The 18,897-nt window shown below is 42.1% G+C and overlaps 3 protein-coding genes across 11 annotated transcripts in view; 1 reads left to right on the top strand and 2 right to left on the bottom strand.

The window, feature by feature from the left end:
* LOC100741021 (histone lysine demethylase PHF8) overlaps positions 1–3,167 on the bottom strand; it is a 31,001-nt gene extending 27,834 nt beyond the window's left edge. For 3 of the 4 annotated variants that reach the window (XM_012386380.3, XM_003490028.4, XM_012386381.3), the window contains exons 1-8: positions 2,961–3,134; positions 2,514–2,599; positions 2,143–2,421; positions 1,917–2,058; positions 1,366–1,815; positions 1,083–1,284; positions 231–1,000; positions 120–167 (exon numbers count right to left, since the gene is read on the bottom strand). In XM_012386380.3, coding sequence (XP_012241803.1) covers positions 120–167; positions 231–1,000; positions 1,083–1,284; positions 1,366–1,815; positions 1,917–2,058; positions 2,143–2,421; positions 2,514–2,599; positions 2,961–3,058 — 2,075 coding nt within the window. In that variant the 5' untranslated portion in view covers positions 3,059–3,134. Of the gene's footprint in view, positions 1–119; positions 168–230; positions 1,001–1,082; positions 1,285–1,365; positions 1,816–1,916; positions 2,059–2,142; positions 2,422–2,513; positions 2,600–2,960 lie in introns of all 4 variants that reach the window. The other variant, XM_003490027.4, reaches the window with a different exon arrangement.
* A 142-nt stretch (positions 3,168–3,309) lies between these two features.
* Positions 3,310–7,361, top strand: LOC100746419 (polynucleotide 5'-hydroxyl-kinase NOL9). Its single transcript, XM_003490068.4, has 7 exons — positions 3,310–3,539; positions 3,667–3,878; positions 4,008–5,584; positions 5,665–5,864; positions 6,380–6,430; positions 6,517–6,710; positions 6,797–7,361. The coding sequence occupies exons 1-7, from the start codon at positions 3,472–3,474 to the stop codon at positions 7,027–7,029; spliced, it is 2,535 nt and encodes an 844-aa protein (XP_003490116.2). The 5' UTR covers positions 3,310–3,471; the 3' UTR covers positions 7,030–7,361.
* Positions 7,109–18,897, bottom strand: part of LOC100746538 — a 67,910-nt gene continuing 56,121 nt past the window's right edge. For 2 of the 6 annotated variants that reach the window (XM_024368070.2, XM_033321086.1), the window contains 16 exons: positions 13,538–14,759; positions 13,146–13,234; positions 12,657–12,761; positions 12,501–12,582; positions 11,759–12,100; positions 11,297–11,388; positions 11,098–11,208; positions 10,757–10,979; positions 10,015–10,142; positions 9,865–9,912; positions 9,337–9,401; positions 8,981–9,246; positions 8,643–8,879; positions 8,104–8,245; positions 7,817–8,031; positions 7,313–7,729 (listed from right to left, as the gene is read on the bottom strand). In XM_024368070.2, coding sequence (XP_024223838.1) covers positions 7,503–7,729; positions 7,817–8,031; positions 8,104–8,245; positions 8,643–8,879; positions 8,981–9,246; positions 9,337–9,401; positions 9,865–9,912; positions 10,015–10,142; positions 10,757–10,979; positions 11,098–11,208; positions 11,297–11,388; positions 11,759–12,100; positions 12,501–12,582; positions 12,657–12,761; positions 13,146–13,234; positions 13,538–14,759 — 3,594 coding nt within the window. In that variant the 3' untranslated portion in view covers positions 7,313–7,502. Of the gene's footprint in view, positions 7,730–7,816; positions 8,032–8,103; positions 8,246–8,642; positions 8,880–8,980; positions 9,247–9,336; positions 9,402–9,864; positions 9,913–10,014; positions 10,143–10,756; positions 10,980–11,097; positions 11,209–11,296; positions 11,389–11,758; positions 12,101–12,500; positions 12,583–12,656; positions 12,762–13,145; positions 13,235–13,537; positions 14,760–15,575; positions 16,675–17,116; positions 17,403–18,897 lie in introns of those variants that run through there. The other 4 variants (XM_012386439.3, XM_033321087.1, XM_024368068.2 and 1 more) reach the window with 4 other exon arrangements.

An 18,897-nucleotide genomic window follows, 5' to 3' on the forward strand; every position in this document is an offset into this window, starting at 1 on the left:
TTAAAAAAAAAAAAAAAAAAAAAAAAGAAAAGGAAAGAACAGATGAAATAATAAAGTAATGTTAAACATGCGTTTTCAAATAAATTCCTCAAGCATGCTAACTTTTCATATTATCTTACCCAGTAGGTGGTGGCATAGGTTGACTATATTGTGATATCATTGATGTCCTATAATCAGCAAACGTTGTAATACATGAAAATGCTTCAATTTGTTGAACAATTAATACGTACGTTACATCCAATCTTTGAGTCCCGTTTCCCAAGGTATAAGCCGAAGCTTTTAATAATTCTTCGATTCCATTTTTTGGTGCATCATTTAAAACATCAACATCTCCATCGTAATCGCGTTTTAAACGCTTTTGCGTATTAGTTTTGGGTGTTCTCTTTCGTTTTGGCGATTCGTCAATAGTAAATCGACCATAATCGCTTTCATTGCTGCCGTCGTGAAAGTCGTATATGGAAGTTTGTTTCCAAGTTAATTCTTTCGATGTCCCAAGGGGATGGTCAGAGTGTAAATTATTATACGTATTTATGTCGTCATGTGTACTCCTGACCACCTCATTATTGCCGAGCTTAAATCTAATTACGGTTGGACTTTGTTTACCCGGTTTTGACGATCTTCTATTACTAACAGGGGAAACATTTTTCTCTTCCAATGTTGGACTTTGAGTTTTGGCATAGGGATACATGATGGGTTTCGGTAATGTGAGTTTTAAGGGTGGTCTACCGGATGACGGTGACTCTACAATCGTAGAATTCGCTTTACTCGTCTCTTTTAACGTTGCTTTGAACGGATTATCAGGCATTCTATCGGCAACATCATAATCTACAAAATCTTTATTCAATGGTTTCTTTTTCTTGCGTTTACTCTCTCGCTCTGGTTTCGGGGGATTTAAAGATATTAAGTATCGTTCAGCATGTCGAATTTCCTTACTGAAATCTTTTAACAATTTTTGACTATTTATTGTTTCTGGTATTTGACCTCTACTGGTCATATTATACTAAAATAGAAGCAATTCAGAAATATTAATGAGATACATAATCTACGATAAAATGATTTTACCATGAAAAAAATGAACTCACGTCCTTATCTGTGTTCCACTGTTTTAGAATACTGAGTAATGCTTTAACACCCTGTAAAAGATACGCTGGACATTTCTTTCCTTCATTATTTAATTCTTTCAATTCTTTCAGTAATTTCTTTGCTGCGAACCAATTGATTGTCTCAAAACCAGGATATTGAAATTTGGCAGGAGTCTTCATTTTTTTTTCTAATTCGTATATTCTATAAAGTTTGGAGATTAAGTGAAACATTCGAAATGATCTTTAAATCAATGATCACTATCAGTCGCGTTTATGTACTCACTGTAGTTGCATTGGAATGTTAAGGCTATGTACAAAATTTCCACCAAAGACCAAAGAATCAACTGGAGTTAATACAGCGTGTATCCAACCTGTTGGAATCATCATAGTTTGGCCTTGTTTTATAACGCATTTGTAACACGCATCGGCTTGATCTCCAAAGAAGGTTTCACTCTGCGTTGAGCTGCACATCCAATGTTGATACAGTTGTAAATTAGCAGGGGTAGGCCTGATCAGATAAAACACTTTCTCTCCGCGTAGCACGTGATACCACACAGATGTACCACCAAAATCAATGTGGAAATCTGTGAAACTGTCTTTGACTCCCATTAGGCAATACTTTTGCACTTCGGGGCGTTTTATGTCACTATCCTCGAGCCAATCACGCGGCCAAACAGAATTAACCCAGTCAAGTTTACGCGCGATGTATGGTGCCTCGACCATTGGTGAAAGACTGCAACGTTTATTTGTCAATTTATATATTATATATATATACATATATTTCCTAGAAACATTTAAAGCCAATATGTGGCAAGGCAATTAATATTGGTATACCCAGTGTTTGTAAATTCAAGACTAATCACATTAAGAACCCTTGTTCTGCAAGGGGAATTGTAATATTCAACAAAGTCTCTTAATTTCATTCTGATATTACTTTGTCTTGTAACGTCAATTACATCCATGTCTCGATCTCCACCTGAAAAAGAAATCAGTTTTATCTAGCACGCACATTTAATACATAAGAGTAACATAAATATTCATATATACAAAGAATTAATACCTATGTAACTTTCGACATCATAAACGCTGAAGTTTGGTGGTGGAACGGTCATATCAAGTCCATCCTTCCCATCAATTATAATAGGACTTTCAAAGCCATTAGCTTGTAAATATTGAAGAGTCAATTGCTGTCCTCTAACATGTTTAACAACTTCATCAGCTTTTGGGAAATGTCTGGATTTTAATTCCCTTATAAATACTGGTGTGCCAGTTTGGACTGGTTTTGTATCAGCATCGGGCTCGGTATAATCATGTCTATGCCAATTCAATTTTGTTTTCACTGAAATACAATTAACATTTGAATAATAAAAGAGCTGTAGATCTTTTTATATAAATAGTACAGTAAGAGAAAATTAATTTCTATATGCTCACTAAGCGATGGCCCGCACATTGCTTCACAACGCGGACAATGGTATTTGTCAAGATCTATGGACATATATTCTTTTACAGAAACACACCTATAGAGAGAAAAATATAAAAATTATTTTAAATAGCATGGATACATCTTGTTACATGTAGAAGATATTCATAAAATATATAATCTGGCCGCATAATTTACTTATGCATCAAAAATTTTCGCGTCATTAGGATAGGTTATGCAAGTATCAACAAAACCTAATTCTTTTGCTGCAAAAGCTGTAACCATTATTTTAAGAAAAGATATTATGAAAAGGAAATCATGAGAGAGTAGCTAAATTATTTAATGAGTTTTGCAGGATAGATGACGAAACGTGTTTATATTCGGTCTCGGAAAGCATAATTTAATCATAGTGTTTGGAGAGACCGTTGTTTTTAATTATCAATATTTCAAACACTTACCCTCCATGATACCATTCTTTACAAACATCACATTGTATCATAAATTGTTCGAAATCGTAAGAACGGCCACATAAACAATATGTAACTGGTAACTCCATTTTTCGTGAATATTAACGCCAAATATACTTTCGCGACTCCGTATCGTTAACATTGGATGGTAACTATAGTAGCCGTGATGCGTCGCTAAAGAGCCGCCCTGTTATTCTTCTTTGAATGCATACTAAAGGAGCATTTCTATTTTTCGAATGGAGATTTAGTGGAAAAGGTACCCTAATCGAAAACCGGGTTCACTTGTCACGATTTTGTTATTAATATGTATATATATACATATAATTATATACACACACTTACAGCACGCATGCGTCGTATAGCTTTTCTTTGCATAAATATACAAAACATCTTTGTAAGAACGGATCATAATATTGGTTTATTTTGAGGTTAGTTATCAAAAATGCGTCTTTCTGAGATTTGAATCTTCTTATTTCATAACCAAATTTTACAAAACATAAAAATGGAATCGTCACAAGCAACGAAGTTAAAAACGAAAATTTTGAAAATTGGTACAAAGCAAACCAAAGCGTGAGTAAATGTCGAACAATTAGAATGCTTCTTAACAATTTTATCTTATATGACTGAATGAATATGTGTTGGTAAATTTGTTAAAACACGTATTGTATTGATTCAAAAACTTTAATTTTAAATTTAGGCAATTACCACAATATAAAGCACGAAACAAGCGAAGACGAAGAAAAAGAAAATCTCATCTTAAATGTTTAAATATGAATTCTTTGGCCAAAAAGAATAAAAGTGCTCAAAACAGTGTGCTGCCTGAAAATTCGTTAAACAAAAACCAAATACTCTTACAATGTAATTTAAAACGTAAAAAGAAAAAGTGCGCCAATATAAAAGGAACACAACGTAAGGAATTTATTATTCACAAATCGGTATAAATACTGCACGCTATTTACAAGTAGAACATAAGATATGGTATAGTATCTTTATTAAAGCAAAAAACACCATTATGGAAACAGGTTGCTTAAATTTCAGATTCTATGGATCTTTCCTTCCAGAACGATGACTTTTTAGGGACACAGTTGACCAGAGATAGAAATGACAAACAGTATTGCAACATTCCAGAGCAAAATACTATAGGTTCACCAGTAATAGTAGAAGCTCTGTCAAAAAATTTATCCTCGCTAAGTATACCTGATGTACTTAAACAAAAAGAAGAAAAAAAGATGAAGGGCAATGATTTTGACAATTATCCATTATGTATGCAAAGTATGAGGAACGAGGCCTGTGTCATCATTGGTGAATCATTAAATCCAAATGATAATCTATCTGATAGAGCAAAGGATACTAAAATCGTATCACCGTACAAGAGTAATCACAAACTACGTAAGGATAAAAAGCAATTACAAAATAGCAGTTCAAATACTACTCCCATTAATTCAGCAAAACCTAAGAGACCTTCTGATATATGCTACACTGAAAGTAGCATCTGTAACAGTAGCAAATGCTATACATTGGAAACAGTAACTTCAAGTAATAATGATACTGTTCTCATTGATCAGCACTCGGTACGATTTTATTGTCTTAAGAACAAAGTAGTCGCAGTTATGTCGAAAAACACACGATTTTGCTTTACTGGAAAGTTAATCGCACAAGTAGTATATGGGGCTATAGAAGCTTACGGATGCGTCATTACCACACAGAACAGTCCAATCGAAATTTATTCACCAAGAGGATATAGTAACGTTTCGATCGAAACGAGTGAAAAATTTTCACAAAATTTGGAATCAAATATATGGGTATCTTTGTCCACAGAAGGCATCGATCAAAACAAAGAGAACAAACTAATCGCAGACATCAAAGAACTTCAACCCGGCATGGCAGTTGTTTTGTTATCAAATTTGGACAACAAATTGACTAGGTTTTTACACGTTTTTTATCCGTTTAACCTATTTCCAAAAATAAAAAATGTGTCGTATCATTCTTGGACTGACCCCAAGAGGGCTGAAAGAATGTTGCAGTCGAATCTTTATATTGATAATTACGCGTGTAAGGAAATAATTATTGACCAACGTATTATGCAAGAAGTTACTGACAAAATGTTGAAACGCTGCCGTGAGAACGAATGGTCATGCACCTTAATAGCCGGTGGAAAAGGCGTCGGGAAATCAACTACAATGCGATGCTTAATAAATACTCTACTACCTGTTTCCAAAATGGTGGTTCTTGTAGACGTTGACCCAGGACAAGCAGAATGCACACCAGCTGGATGTATATCATACAGTTTAATCGAACAGCCCTTATTGGGACCAAACTTCACGCATTTAAAGACTCCGGCTTTTCAATTGTATATCGGAGATGTGGACGTGTCACGATGCATTACACGATACATCGAGAGTATTAAAATGTTGATTAATAAATTGTTAAGTTGCCCAGTTTTGTCACGCCTACCTATTATCGTAAACACGATGGGTTTTTCACATGGTATTGGTTGGGATATCATCTTGTTTACGATCAAATCGATTCGACCTTCTTTCGTTGTACAAATTATGTCTGAGAATCCAAAGAATAACTATATCAACTACTTAAGTAAAGAAGTGATAAACCAACAGGTAATTGTAACTATTTTACCATTCTATACATTTGAATAGTTTTGCAAACAGATACGTCGGAAGAAACGCATTGTTTGTAGCAATTATCCTGGTCGAGTTGGAGTTGGAATGTTATTGACGGGAGTCAACCATGCGATTACGAATTATTCGTGATACATTCAAATGCAGAACGTAAAGGTGCTCCAGGGTACGACAATTGGAACATGGAGCCGTATCAAAAACGAGAACTTGTAATGATCTCCTACTTGAGTGAAATTGTACAAAACTCTTGGAATTCCGAGTAAGATATATGAATTTAACATACAATATTGTGGTGGATATTAAACGTGTTGCTTTAAATGACGACACGAGTGAATACTTGTGATAATCAGATATATTTAAAATCGTTCCAAGTACAGAATACAAAGTTAATATATATATATATAATATATATATATATATAATAAATATCAATGCTATTCGATATAAGGATACTAGTTAATGAATGTCCTAGAGAGAATGTTCGCTTATTTATACTGGTCGGGAGGGGGGAGGGGGTTACCGGAAAGGTTGAACTCCGGTCGACGATTGCACGTAGCGGCGATATTGTTTTGCCCGGAGTTTGTTTACATTTAAATCTCGTACATCGTAACAGTGTCAATACCCCGAAGTAAAACAACAACACGAGTCACTCTCGATTCGAATCGTCCTATGACTCACGTGCCGCTACAATATCAATATTATTTGATAGTCATTTTGATATATTCACAATTGTTTGATCGTATGTTAATGGTGTGAATTCTGATATTTCTTTAGGGGACGCTATGACCCTTTATCGTTAAGCATCAACGAAGCTGTTCCATACGTGTTAGTATCATCTTTCCGCACATGTCGAGTGAAAGGTATCAAATTATTAAGTCACATTAATGTATAGAAAATGTCTTTACTTACAGAACATCTTTTGCATCGTTGTACATTTCAATTCCACGAGCGTCAGTGCCCCCGTCGCATGCGTTAAACGTAGTGAATGGTAATATAGTAGCATTATGTGGAATCGATATGAATAACAATGAATGGCAAGAAGGTGAAAGTATGGCTGGTCCACGTATATTAAACAGAGCACCTCTTTGCGCATGTTATGGGTTTGGTAAGCATATCAACGTACATATATTTTTCTCTTTCCTTATTTACTTGATAATTAGAAGTTAATGCGTGACATTGCTTTTTGTGTAGGTATCATCAGAGGAATTGATATGGAGCGAAGAGAGATATTTATAAACACACCATTACCGATTTCTATAATGCGGTATGTGAATTGTTTGATGGGATGTATACCGGTACCGACTACGCTGCTACAAAATAATCAACACAAGAACGTACCTTATATCGGTGGAAATGATGTTTTACCAATGTCACGAGAACATCGCAGGGGGTATTTCCGTATGAGATATCAAAATAACACTTGAAACAATAACGATAAATCTCTATAATATATTTTTATGTGTATCAAAAAAGGGTTGCATATGTGTCATCTATTTGGTTCCATTTTTTAAGAATACGCATTTGTAATATTGTTTTCTTTTTTTTCTTCTTTTGTTTCCTTATTTTTCTCATCGTTCCAAAGAAAAAGAAAAATGTATAATATGTATGATGTGTTTGAGGCGTGTATAAAGTATATATTTCAGAGAGAAAGACAAAGATGCAATTTTAATAGAAAGGACAGAAATGGTAGAAAATACTGCGAGGTACTTGTTTTATCTTGATTGTAACAAAATTCAAAATAAATTGGAGAAAACTTAATGAAATGCTTAAAGTATTCGCTATATCCTCCTTTTGGACTAGACGAAGCGAGATCTGGTTCACGTTTGATCGTTTTGTCTTTGCTTCTTAAAGCACACGCTATGCATAAACATTTTCGATTCTCCTAAACGTATCACGATTAGTTCGTTTCAACCGTATTACACTCGAAAAAAGGACAAAGAGATCTAAAAATGGCAGTTAGTGTTTGAACGCTCCAAGACTTTCCTATCAACCCTTGTCTTTTTGTCGCCGATAAATTCTTCACGTCCGTGTAGTGACGCGGGAATCCGAATATCTCTTCGAGTTCGGTTATCCACAAGGAATCACTTTCGTCCTTCATAAGAATTGGTTTCAAAGCCAATTTGCCTACGAATGTAAAGAAATCGTTAATAATTAAAACGCGATTAATGAGACGAACGGAGAGTAGCATTTTTAAGGATTAAGAACACGTACCTTGCTTTAGCGAGTTTACTCTCGTAGTAACAGTCCGAATCTTTTTAACAAGCGAATAACGTTGACAATGCGGCGTAAGTATATCCTGAACGTCCTGCTCTCGTTGTGTAGACAATGAGTGTATTTCTATCGGTAAATTATGCCAGTATAACCTCAATCTGTGCTGAGGAGAAAAATCTGCCGAGTCTATCGTGTCAGGTTCTTGTCCTAAATGTCTGTTAAACAACGAGGTTTCAATGTTCTCGATGTAAGAACTCTGTAAAACTTTCAACTCGGTTTCAACTTACCTGTTAATTTCCAATCTATATTCGGTCGGCATTGAAGCGACATTTTCATATAACCAAAACAAATGGCATTCATTGTTGACTTCCTTTAGCAGATCCTTGATACGACAGTACTCGAAGAATAGGATACCAGTCCCTTTTGGATCTGAAACGAAAAACCCGTGAAAAACCGTAAAACGTTTACGCGTTCTTACGTACACCCTTCTGGTTCACAAGCATTGTATTTTCTGCTCCCCTATGGAGGTTAATCCTTATCTCAGATTACCAGAATTCTGTTCGTCTAAGAACAGAATGCAATACGTACTTACATGAGAAAATGCAATAATATTGGGTTGGCAACTAAGTGATTGCGGTTTTTGTCATTACCACCTAATTACCACTTAGTTGCTAACCTAATAGTTGGACGAAACTAACGAATTAACCGCATGGAAGAAAATAATGGTTCTCAAAAACCGGAACTGTTAACCTCTATTCTAATATGTATACTTATAAACGGGGGTGTACATATATATGGTATTGTGTTTAAAAGTAACTAATCGAACCATAGAGGCCGAGTCGCGCTGGATTAGCCAAGCTGAGATCATTGCACGGCGATCCACCGATTAATAAATCGATAGGCGCTATTTCTTGAATCTTTTCCTTCGTGATATCTTGCACGTTACCCAAATGAACGATTCGATCACCAAAATGCGCAGTGGTCACCATTAACGCATCCGGGTCGATCTCGCTCGCGTAATACGTGTCCACGGCTAAACCTAACTTGAGAAGTACCAGTAAACCTGAAAAAGCATGTATCTTTAGCAAAAAATCGGTAAACCGTGATTGGACCAAGTGCCAAGCTTCTTGGCAGAGAAAAAAGAGTAGAATCTCAACGCAGCACCTGTACCGAGGCCATCGAATAAGGACAGCACGCGTATCTTTTTCTTCTCCCGATTACGTTTCACTAACTGTTGCGGGTTAGATTTCGTACGGAACATATTGATCATCTTGTCTTTCCAATTTGCTCGTGGCTTGATGATCGAATCGAAGGACGGTCGAGGCTTATTGTTAGTTGCGCAGAGGAAACACTCCCAAGGATCTTCCTGAAGAACTTGGTCATAGGTCGTTGGGCACAACAGGTGTTTCATGCAGGCGGTACAATACACTCTGAAAAAAAAAAAAGAAACAGAGAAAAGCACAATTTACCAGTGTTCATACGTTTGGAAATTATACTCGCAAAGACGAAGAAAAGTTCACCTTGGGCAGTCCTCTTTGTCACATATGATCATCATGCCAGAGGCTGCGCACACCGTGCAGTAAAACTAATCAACAACCAATGAATGAATTGGACGATTATTTCGGCCAAGTGAAACATTGTACAATACATTGGCTGTCCCAGGGTTTAACAGTCAAAGCTTGTCGGTATATTCTATAGGTATGTTAGCGAAGCAAGAAACGTGCAGCTTCTTAGAAATTTCTGAACGTTTGTAACTTCCTTTCAGTTAATTTACATGGTATTTACCATGTCCAATCTTGATTCTATGAATCTCAATTTTATGAACGATAGGCTGTTATAAATTATAATGATTTATGACCGACTATTTTTGAAAAATATATTCTTCTTGTACCTGTGATTTGTGTAATGCACATGTATAGTGTATTTATTATTCTAATATGTTTCTTTTAACTTGACAAAAACCAATAACCTGCTTTATTCGCATTTCATAACGAACTTCCAAACCCTGGGACTTTTTACGGCACGTACATCGAAACAGGAATACTTACGCACTTGTCGTCATTGCCGAAAAGGAACATGCAGGGCTTATAGCGATCCTAGAACGGTTCAATTTCCAAGCATGAACAACGATTTGCCTTTGCAAAATTATAGTACGAGGTCTCTGTGACGTTATCGATGCGTTACTAGCGTTACCTTACCGAGCAATCTTTGCACAAAGATCCCTCGAAGAATGGATGAATTTCCGTCTTACCCACAGCAACTCGTAGACACTTTAGGCACAACGATTCGAACGCGATATTTCCGTTCATCGCAGAACGTAAGTCATCTAGATCGAAACAGATACTTATGTTTTACAACAGATATTTTTCCATAACGTATATGGTGTGCTGGGACCGATAGCGGTGTAAGCGAGTCAAGATTTTCAGAATTCAAAGTTCGCCACGTATCTCGACTCTTAACACTTTACTGACCGCTAGCGGTTCGACAACATACGCGCGGTTCGATCAGCAGCTCAGGCGCAGATTCTGCCTGGCTCTGTTTCGGTTTAGACTCTCCAATATCATTCTTTTTGTTCATCGCGAACGGTACGTTTTTCAAATTGCTATAAAACAGCAACTGACGCAACTGAGCAAGGTACCTTAGTACTAAATAACAAATTACTGCTCAAATAATGAGAAAGATCATCGGTGACAAAAAGCCGATTAATAAGCTATCGGTCGGTGAGCGTTGGCGACAGAAACCGATTAATCTGCTATCGGTCGGTGAGCGTTGGCGACAAAAACCGATTAATCGGCTGTCGGTCGGTAAAGTGTTAAAAAGTATCGTTCCTTTAGTTTCATTAAGAAGATGATATAAGAGCGCTTATACGCTGTCGGTACAAGTGTTTCAACGTTTCCGCGTACTCACAGCGCGACATTGTATCCATTCAGCCGAACTTACCACTGTTCTTTATGTCATTCGTCCGGTCATCGTCTACATTTGTATTGTTCTTCAACTCGTTCAATTTCTTGGCTATGCAAGCTGAATATTTATCGTATATTTTGACGGAATCTTCTTTCCTTTGAGCGCACGATTCTTTGGAATCTTTGTTCCTTGCGAAATATCTCAACGCGTCGTTTACAGTCCAGTCCTTGGTTTCGAATCCCAGACGAGAGCAATAATCCTAAAAAGAAGAAAGAAAGAAAGAAAGAAAAAAAAAAACGAATTGGAAAGTAACGGTTCAAACGGAATTTTGTGGATTACGAAAGACGGTGAAAACGACACGACACGCGGATAAATACCTTGGAGGCTTGGAGAACTCCAACGAGGTATATGTGCTTTTTCGTATTATTTATGTAGTTGCGCATTTTTTCCATGCCCTTGTCGAATCTCAAGAACAACTGATGGTGCACCTGTCGCGCAATGAAAATCGTGTAACAGTCTACGCGTATATTCGGCTCCTTTTCGATGGAACGTTTAGTAACGTTCGATAATTTTTACCTCTGAGAGCTGGTAATCACCGTACCACATAATCCACTGGCAACCAAAGCTTGGTTCACGCATGCAACAGTCACGATAATCGATAATCATCGCTGCAACGTAAAGGGAGCGTGTTTGGGAAACGTGCGAAGGGATGTTTAAAACGTGAATTTGTAATATTCGAAAGATGCTTGAAATGCTTCGACGAGTCTTGAAATTGTATTTACCCGCGAACAACGTTGTCGTTCGTAGTTCTACGCGACCATAGTACGCGTAAATCTGTCAATCGTTAATTTCTCATTGTTCGCGTATTTTTAGTAATATTCGTGTTAACAAAGTGGTCGCATACGTACGAACGACAGTGTACGGGTGGAATTTCATCCTATCGATATTCGTAATAAAGAACGAAACGATTGAAAACTGTACGAGAGAACGCGTAATCCGCGAGCAGCCTCGTAAAAGAAGGAACTTAAAGCGCATTACCTGGCCACCAATTGTGTCCGGCGATTTTAGCCCACGTTATAATCCCCGGATTCTGTTCTTTCAACGGCAAATGCGTTAAATCTACGTTGCCTCGTTGCAGCGAATCTTTCGCTTTTTCAGCCAACCTTTTCCCTTGACTTTCGCCTATCGAAAGAAATCCAGCAATTGATATTCGCATCGGAGGAGAAACAGAAGAGGAAAAAAAAAAGAACGAAGAAAGTAACAACATACGTTTTTGGTCTAGCAAGAATTTCTCCGTAACTTTTGCGTTCTTCTCCCTAAGCCTGTTTAATCTCTGTTGTATCTTGTCTGGATATGGGTAGAACCTGATTTCGTCTAACGCTATGTACGAAAAATACGATCATATCGATGTGACCGTTTTATCGGTTCGTGCGCCAAAGCAATACTTTTCTATTTCTTTCTTTTTTATTTTATTTTTTTTTTTTTTTTTTTTTTTTTTTTTTTTTTTTTTTTTTTGGAGTCGCGACCTCCTGTTATTATTTCGCAATCGTAGTTCAACCGGACGGAATCCGATTACGCGCATAAAAATAAGTCGAAAGTGTAGTACCAAAGTTTATCATATCGTAGGTTTCGTTATCGTTCTAAAAGGAGCGAGGTATGAAAATTCTCGATCGAAAGAAATGCGTTCTTCTCGCGTGTTCTCCGTTTCGTTAGCGTGAAAAATCTATCAGCTAAGAATAATTGGTTGCAGGGGTCACGACCCACGTATTCGATCACTTACTTTCGATCGTGTTTGGTAAATTGTTCTCGATCCAGGTGAAGTAAGGCTTGGTTAAAGTGCCGCCCAATAATTTCCGCAGCATCTGAAGCGAAACTCGTATCTAAGTAATAAAATATGAGAGAGAAAAAATGGGAGAAAAAGATGGAAAAAGAAAACCTGCATAGTTGCGTCGATGACACGCATTCGCGCTTCGTTTGAATTATGCGCTAGTCGGCTCTTGAGGTTGCACGAGAACGGTTCGATCTGTGTCTTTTCATTCAACTAAAACGAAACGCCGATATGTCAATTGGCAATTTTGAAAAATCCGTTGCTCGCGCTGAGCGTTACCCCTTAACTGTCCAGTTTCTGACAGTCTCAGACTCGTACGTCTCGTTCGGTCACGTTGCAATTGATACCTTGCGTTTCATCAAACTACACACCGGCTTATTCGGCGAGTTCATAACGTTTGTATCGCAGCCACTTATTCGTTACAAGCACACGGAGTAATTTAATATTCGATTAATTTCTCGACAAAGTGCAACTAACGAGTCTTTGGTCGGCTTTGATCAAATTTTCTGGACCGTTAAGGGAGTAAGAAGAACGAAGAGAGAGAAAGAGAGAAAGAAAAAAAAAAGGAAAAATAAATAAATTGAAAGATATATTCACTAATGATATACGAGCTTCTCCAATCCAGTAAACCCATGATTTGCCTGCTTCGGACAACATTCCTACATGGTCGGCATCGATAATTAACGCTGTAATATCACATAGAAACGTTTACTTAGGACATAGCTGCAACATCGATTGCGCTCGTCTCGTCTCGTCTCGTCGCGTCACGTTGCGTCACGTCGCGTCACATCGCGTCACATCGCGTCACGCGCATTCCCGTGATCCTATTGCAGCTTTATACACGCGTTTAAACTTTCGATCGGGTAAGCCGATCGCTAGGTTCCAGTCTGCCGATAATCGATCGAGTAGGAAACTCGCGAGTACGAGGCTCGAGTACGAGCTTCCGAACGAAAGGACATGTTAGAAAGAAATAGTTTTGAAATTCTCGCCTGGCCACCATCCCGAACAACAGCCCCACACCAGCTTGCCGACGAAAAGATCCTTGCTGATTTTCATCGATCCTCGCGTAACCCTTCTGACCTCGTAATATTCTTCGCTCCACCTGGATCCTTTGTTTCTCGCCGCTCTTTTCACCGGCTTGGTCGTTTCGTTGTTTCGTTCGCCTTCGCTGGACGTTCGACTTTCGGACGAGATTCTTTTCGCCAGAGGAAGCGTATCCGTATCGTCGAAACTCGTCGATTCGACTTGGTCGAGCCGTTCGAGGGCAATGTCGTTCTCCGGTGGTCGCTCCGACGAATCCTCAGTTTCCATTCGATCGGCCATCGACGCGTTATCTTCGACGTGGTTGTTCGTCGTCGAGGTACCCTCGTTGTTACATTCTTCTTTCGAGGAACGACGTTCCTCGTCGTTGTCGACCAACATTTGCTCCTTCTGCTCGTCGAGGACAAGCGTCGAGGTCTGAAAAGCGTCGAGTTCGTTGGTTTCCAAGATCTGCGCCGTGATCACACAGAGATCGCTTTCCTCCGTGCGATTATAGTCCGGTGAAACGAAGTTAGCCACGTCGTTTTCGTAAGACACCTGCTGATCGGACGCACGAGTCTGCGGAACGTCAATTTGTATGGCGAGGCCGTTTGCCGCGTGATTCGATCGATTCGCCGAATTATCATCGTCGTCGCGTTCGGCTACGATGGAGTCTCGATGGTGGTGCTGGTTTCCAGCTTCGTCAGGAAGAAAATGTTGCGAACTTTCGGACTCTTGGTTGGTTCGTTTCTCCGATCTGTCGAGACCCGCCTTTCGGGACCTCCAAAACTTATCTACGGTGTTGGAGTCGTTGTTCGCGGTGGTCGAATCATCTCCTCTATCTTTGCGCGAGCTCTTCTTTACCGCTTTCCCGATGGACGAGTATTTGGCTTTGGATCTAGATGGAAATTTGCACTTTCGTTTCCTCCTGGTGGACGATCTCGATCTCTTCGTCGTCTCACTCGCGGCACCGATGCAGTCATTTTCCAAGGGCAACGAGGGCTTGGAAACGGTGGCGTTAGTCTGGACGGACGGTCGTTCATCCGACGGTCGTTCCGTGTGGAACGGCGCGTTGTTTCGGGAAACGTCTGATATCAAGCCCAGTTCCATGGCGCATACCATGGACCAAACGCTGTTCCCCGCCCATCGTTGCAACGCATCCTTGCTGGGTAGATTCGTTCGCTCAAAGACCTGTAACACGCGTACAATTCGAACTAGAAAGCGCAACTTTCATCGGGGTAACAACTGGGAATGTTTTAGCCGCGTTCGATCGTCGTTCTCGCGGATTTCCAGGTTCTCGGCTTCGAAATTTCGTTGGTGAGATCGCGTGAGATCGATCGCGGCAACGCGTTCCCCCGAAGGACCACGCATTTCGGCACAGGTACGATAGAAAGCAGGACGGATGGAGCGCGCGAGCCGGCGCCCGAGATCCACGGCGATGGCACGGAGAAGATATAGCGCGATGAAACGAGCAGGAAAGATTGAAATCGCGTTTGAAACAGCACCGCGGAGGGTTGGTAACAAAAAAGAAAGAGAGGGAGAGGAAGAGGGGGGAGGGTAGGGTAGAGGGTTAGGGAGGGGTATGCGATCCACGTGGCGCCTCGAAAGGCATTTCTCGAGGTCGCGGCATGCTTTGCCGGGGTCGACCTGATGAATGGAAACGTCGGTATTATTGTGTTTACACGCGGGACACACGGGGGCCTCTCTCGCTCTCTCGCCACACTTGGCGTGGAAACATTCATTCATAAAGCGTTCCGCGCGTTCCTCTCACCACCGCTGTCCCTCCTGCCTAGCCCCGTGCGCGCCTCTCACCCCATGTTCTCCTCTCCTCTCCTCTCCTCTCCTCTGCTCTCCTCACTCTCTCACTCTCTCTCTCCCTCGCTCTCTCTGTGCGCCGCTCCGCGCCACTCTCCCGCCGCCGTTATCCCCCTCTACGCGAGGGTACACGACCCTCTGTCGAGTGTAGAGGGGTAGTACCAGTGACGTAGCCAGAATTACGACAACGACCTGCTGATTCGCTTATTTTATTGTCCGCCAGGTCGTGTCCACTCGCAGTCGGCTCGTTGGAGGCCGCGTTCTCGATTCTTTAACGGGCCTCTCGGCCTCCTTAACCGACATTGTCGCCTACCTCCCACCTTTCCTCCTCTGCCTGTCTATTCGGCGACTCCGACTCGAAGTTGAGCCCCGAGTCTTCGACTACGGTTCTCCGATCGTGGCTTGGATGGCGCGCGAACATTTCACCACGCGAAACTCTACACAGTCTGCCTCGTAACGCAAACAGACGGTGACTAGGGCGACAATGTGAGAAGCTGGAACTAAAGTTGGTTTGCTCGCCGATGTAAACGGAAGGCGAACGATTCTCAAGGGAGAGCGAGATAGAATGGTCGGCTGGGTTGTCGACTCGCGCCGTTCACTGTTCGCCGTTCACCGTGCCGTGACGATCAAACGTATCGTTAGGTGTTTTCAAAGATACTCGAAGCTTGGGAATCTCGCGCACGCGATCCTGCGTAGCGTTCTTAGCCGCACGGTATTCTCGATGTCGCGTGACTGGATCCGCGTAGCGATCTCACGCGAGAGGTTTTTTCGCTCGGACCGCACGAAACGTCGATTAACGCGCCAAGGATACGATCCCAAGGTTTTTCGAAAAATCTTGTTCGTCGCGATGCAGAAGAGATTTCGGTCGGCACAGCGAACAGCGTGACAGAAAATACAGAGCGGTTCGACGAACCGCTCGTACGCGATCACGGACCAAGAACGATACGGTAACGTTTACGTGCACTCAGCTGATATGAATGGACTAGGAACGCGAGCGAGTGTACGTATTTGTAGATTCGGTCATGACGACTTTCAGTATAAATTGAAACTTCTCGAGGGTGTCTCGTCGGCGGTGGGAGAATGTCAAGGGGCGAAGGACAGAGAGAGAGGCCTCGTGCACCGGCAATACCGGACAAAGATGAAAAGAAGCAGCGAAAGAGAGGGGAGAGAGCGAGCGAGCGAGCGAGGGATCGACTGACTGGCAGAGAAAAAGAGACAGACGGATCAACGAAGGGTACAAAGCCACGAAGCTGGGTCAGTTCCGTTTAGTACGAGGTAGGCTACGATTCCGTTTGGATCGCAGAAGGTGCACACGGATCGAGATCCATGCACCGCGCGATCGTTCGCCCAACCAACTTCCATTCTCTCTATGCGACCTTCCTTCCTTCCACTCTCCATCGAAAGGCTTCCGCGTTGCTGTCTACGCTGCGCGTTTCTATCGTTTTCGAATTACTTGCTCCATTCCCACTTATACTACATTTATATCAAATTTGCATTACTCAGTTTGCCTTGTTTATTTACATCGTATCTACGTTATTACTACCATGAATGCTATATAACTGTAGGAAAAGCACTTTTCGCCAAACTAAAGAAAAATCAACGTCTCTATGAACGTCTCGTTTCCAAAAAAAGTGGAAAAATGCGGGCCAGAGACAGAGCGAGCGAAAGAGAGAGAGAGAGAGAGTGACGGGGAAGGTTTCATACGGGTAATGCGCAACTCGGTGCAAACTCACGGTAGAGCGGACAATTTGGTCGATCTGAGATTCGTGTCGATCGCACACGTGCGGCTGACTCCGTCAGCTGCTTTTTCTCCGTTCGCGATTTTTTCAGGCAAACCGTTTATCTTGGTTGTTGGGTCGGACGCAGAGCATCGCCAAGCGTTTCGTGTTTGCGTGGTGGACGCGACCGGCGAGTAGTAAGCGAGTACAAACAGAGAACCGCGGAGGCGAAAGGAAGAAGGGAAACAGAGGGAAGGAAGGAAGCACGGAAGGAAGGCAGGCAGGCAGGCAAGAAGGAAGAAGGGAAGGAGGAAAGGAAGGAAGGAAGGAAGGAAGGAAGGAAGGAAGGAAGGAAGGAAGGAAGGAAGGAAGGAAGGAAGAGAATAGAAGGGAGCTGTAAAGAGAAGGAAGAACGAGGAAGAGAGGGCTCCACTCGCCTAGCGCAGCGTGGGCTTTTCTTGTATTCTATTGATTTTTCCGAAAGTTCGCGTGGTGGGAGTCTGGCAGGCAGCGGTGTGCGAGCTCGGCCAGGAGCGTGTTTGCGTGAGCTTCGACGACGGTATCGTCTTTTCCTTCCCTCCTGCTCTCTGTCCCTCTCTTTTACTCTCTCTTCGTCGCTCCTTCTACGCGAAGGATGGGTTGATCGCAGCAGGCGTTGCGCTCTCTCTCTGTCTATCGCGCGCGCGAGAGCCTCCTTTCGTTTCCCCAGCGGTAGTTCTCTTTCTGTTTCGAGGATCGGTCTGTACGAGCGTTTCCCGCTTGGTCGCGATCTGTTCGTCTCTCGCTTCGTCGAGTGGCGCGCAACGAGTTCCTTCTCGCTCGCTCGGCTTTGCGTGAAATCCACCCTCGACCCCGCTGCTTTCGCTCGGTCGCGCTCGCGCTCACGCTGCGACCTGCTAGTATCTATATACGTACGATTGGCCATCGCACGCGCGCACACACACACACGAAGCGGCTACTCGAAACAGGAGCGTGTTAAGGAGTTTGACTTTGACATTATTTTTACCGCGACGATCGACGAAAGAGATCGCGCGCGCCACACGTGCGATATCGGCGCGTGATCGAACTATCGCCGCCTATCGTATCTACCAAGCCAAAACGAGCGTTCGTTTCGTTTCCGTTCGTAAACCGGTACGATCGTCTGTCTATCTTCTCTCTACTACCTGTTACTACGCGTCTCGTTAAATATTCGTTTGCTTGCCCTCTCTCCAAGAAACAACAGTAAAACCCGATTCTCGTTTCGATGTCAATCGTTTAAACGGCGAATCGAGCAACGGTGTTTCGAGTTTGCGCGAAATCGCGCGACTTTCGATCGGAGCGTGCGCCACTTGCCCCGAATCGAAAACGGTTCACCGTAGATCGGCGTACGAACCGTTGGATGGATCATCTCGCTTCGTATCGTTCGAAGCGATCGAAATGGAAATTCCAGGACATTTCGAATCGAGACGCGAGCGAACAAATTCGTTGAAAGATATAGAGGTTCTCGAGGGGCCGAGAGAGACGTCGACACAGGGTTTCTCGGTACAGCCCTGGCAACCCATCCACCTACATCGCGGCAGGGTCACCGCATACACCACTACCGCCATGGCAGTCGGTCGTGCATACGTGTACGCGTACGTGCCCTTATATACGTCGAAGCTATCTCGCTTTCTCCAACGTTCTGTCTCTCTGTCTCGCAGTCAGCCTCTCGGCGATATACGCTGGTTCGCGCGCGCTCTCTCACCCACACGGGTTCGCGTACAGTCGCGCTCGCGCTCGCCTTCCCACTCCGATCTACACCCTCACGGCGGACTCGG

Source organism: Bombus impatiens, unplaced genomic scaffold (genome assembly GCF_000188095.3).
Source record: "Bombus impatiens unplaced genomic scaffold, BIMP_2.2 scf_0389, whole genome shotgun sequence".
Lineage (NCBI taxonomy): Eukaryota > Metazoa > Arthropoda > Insecta > Hymenoptera > Apidae > Bombus > Bombus impatiens.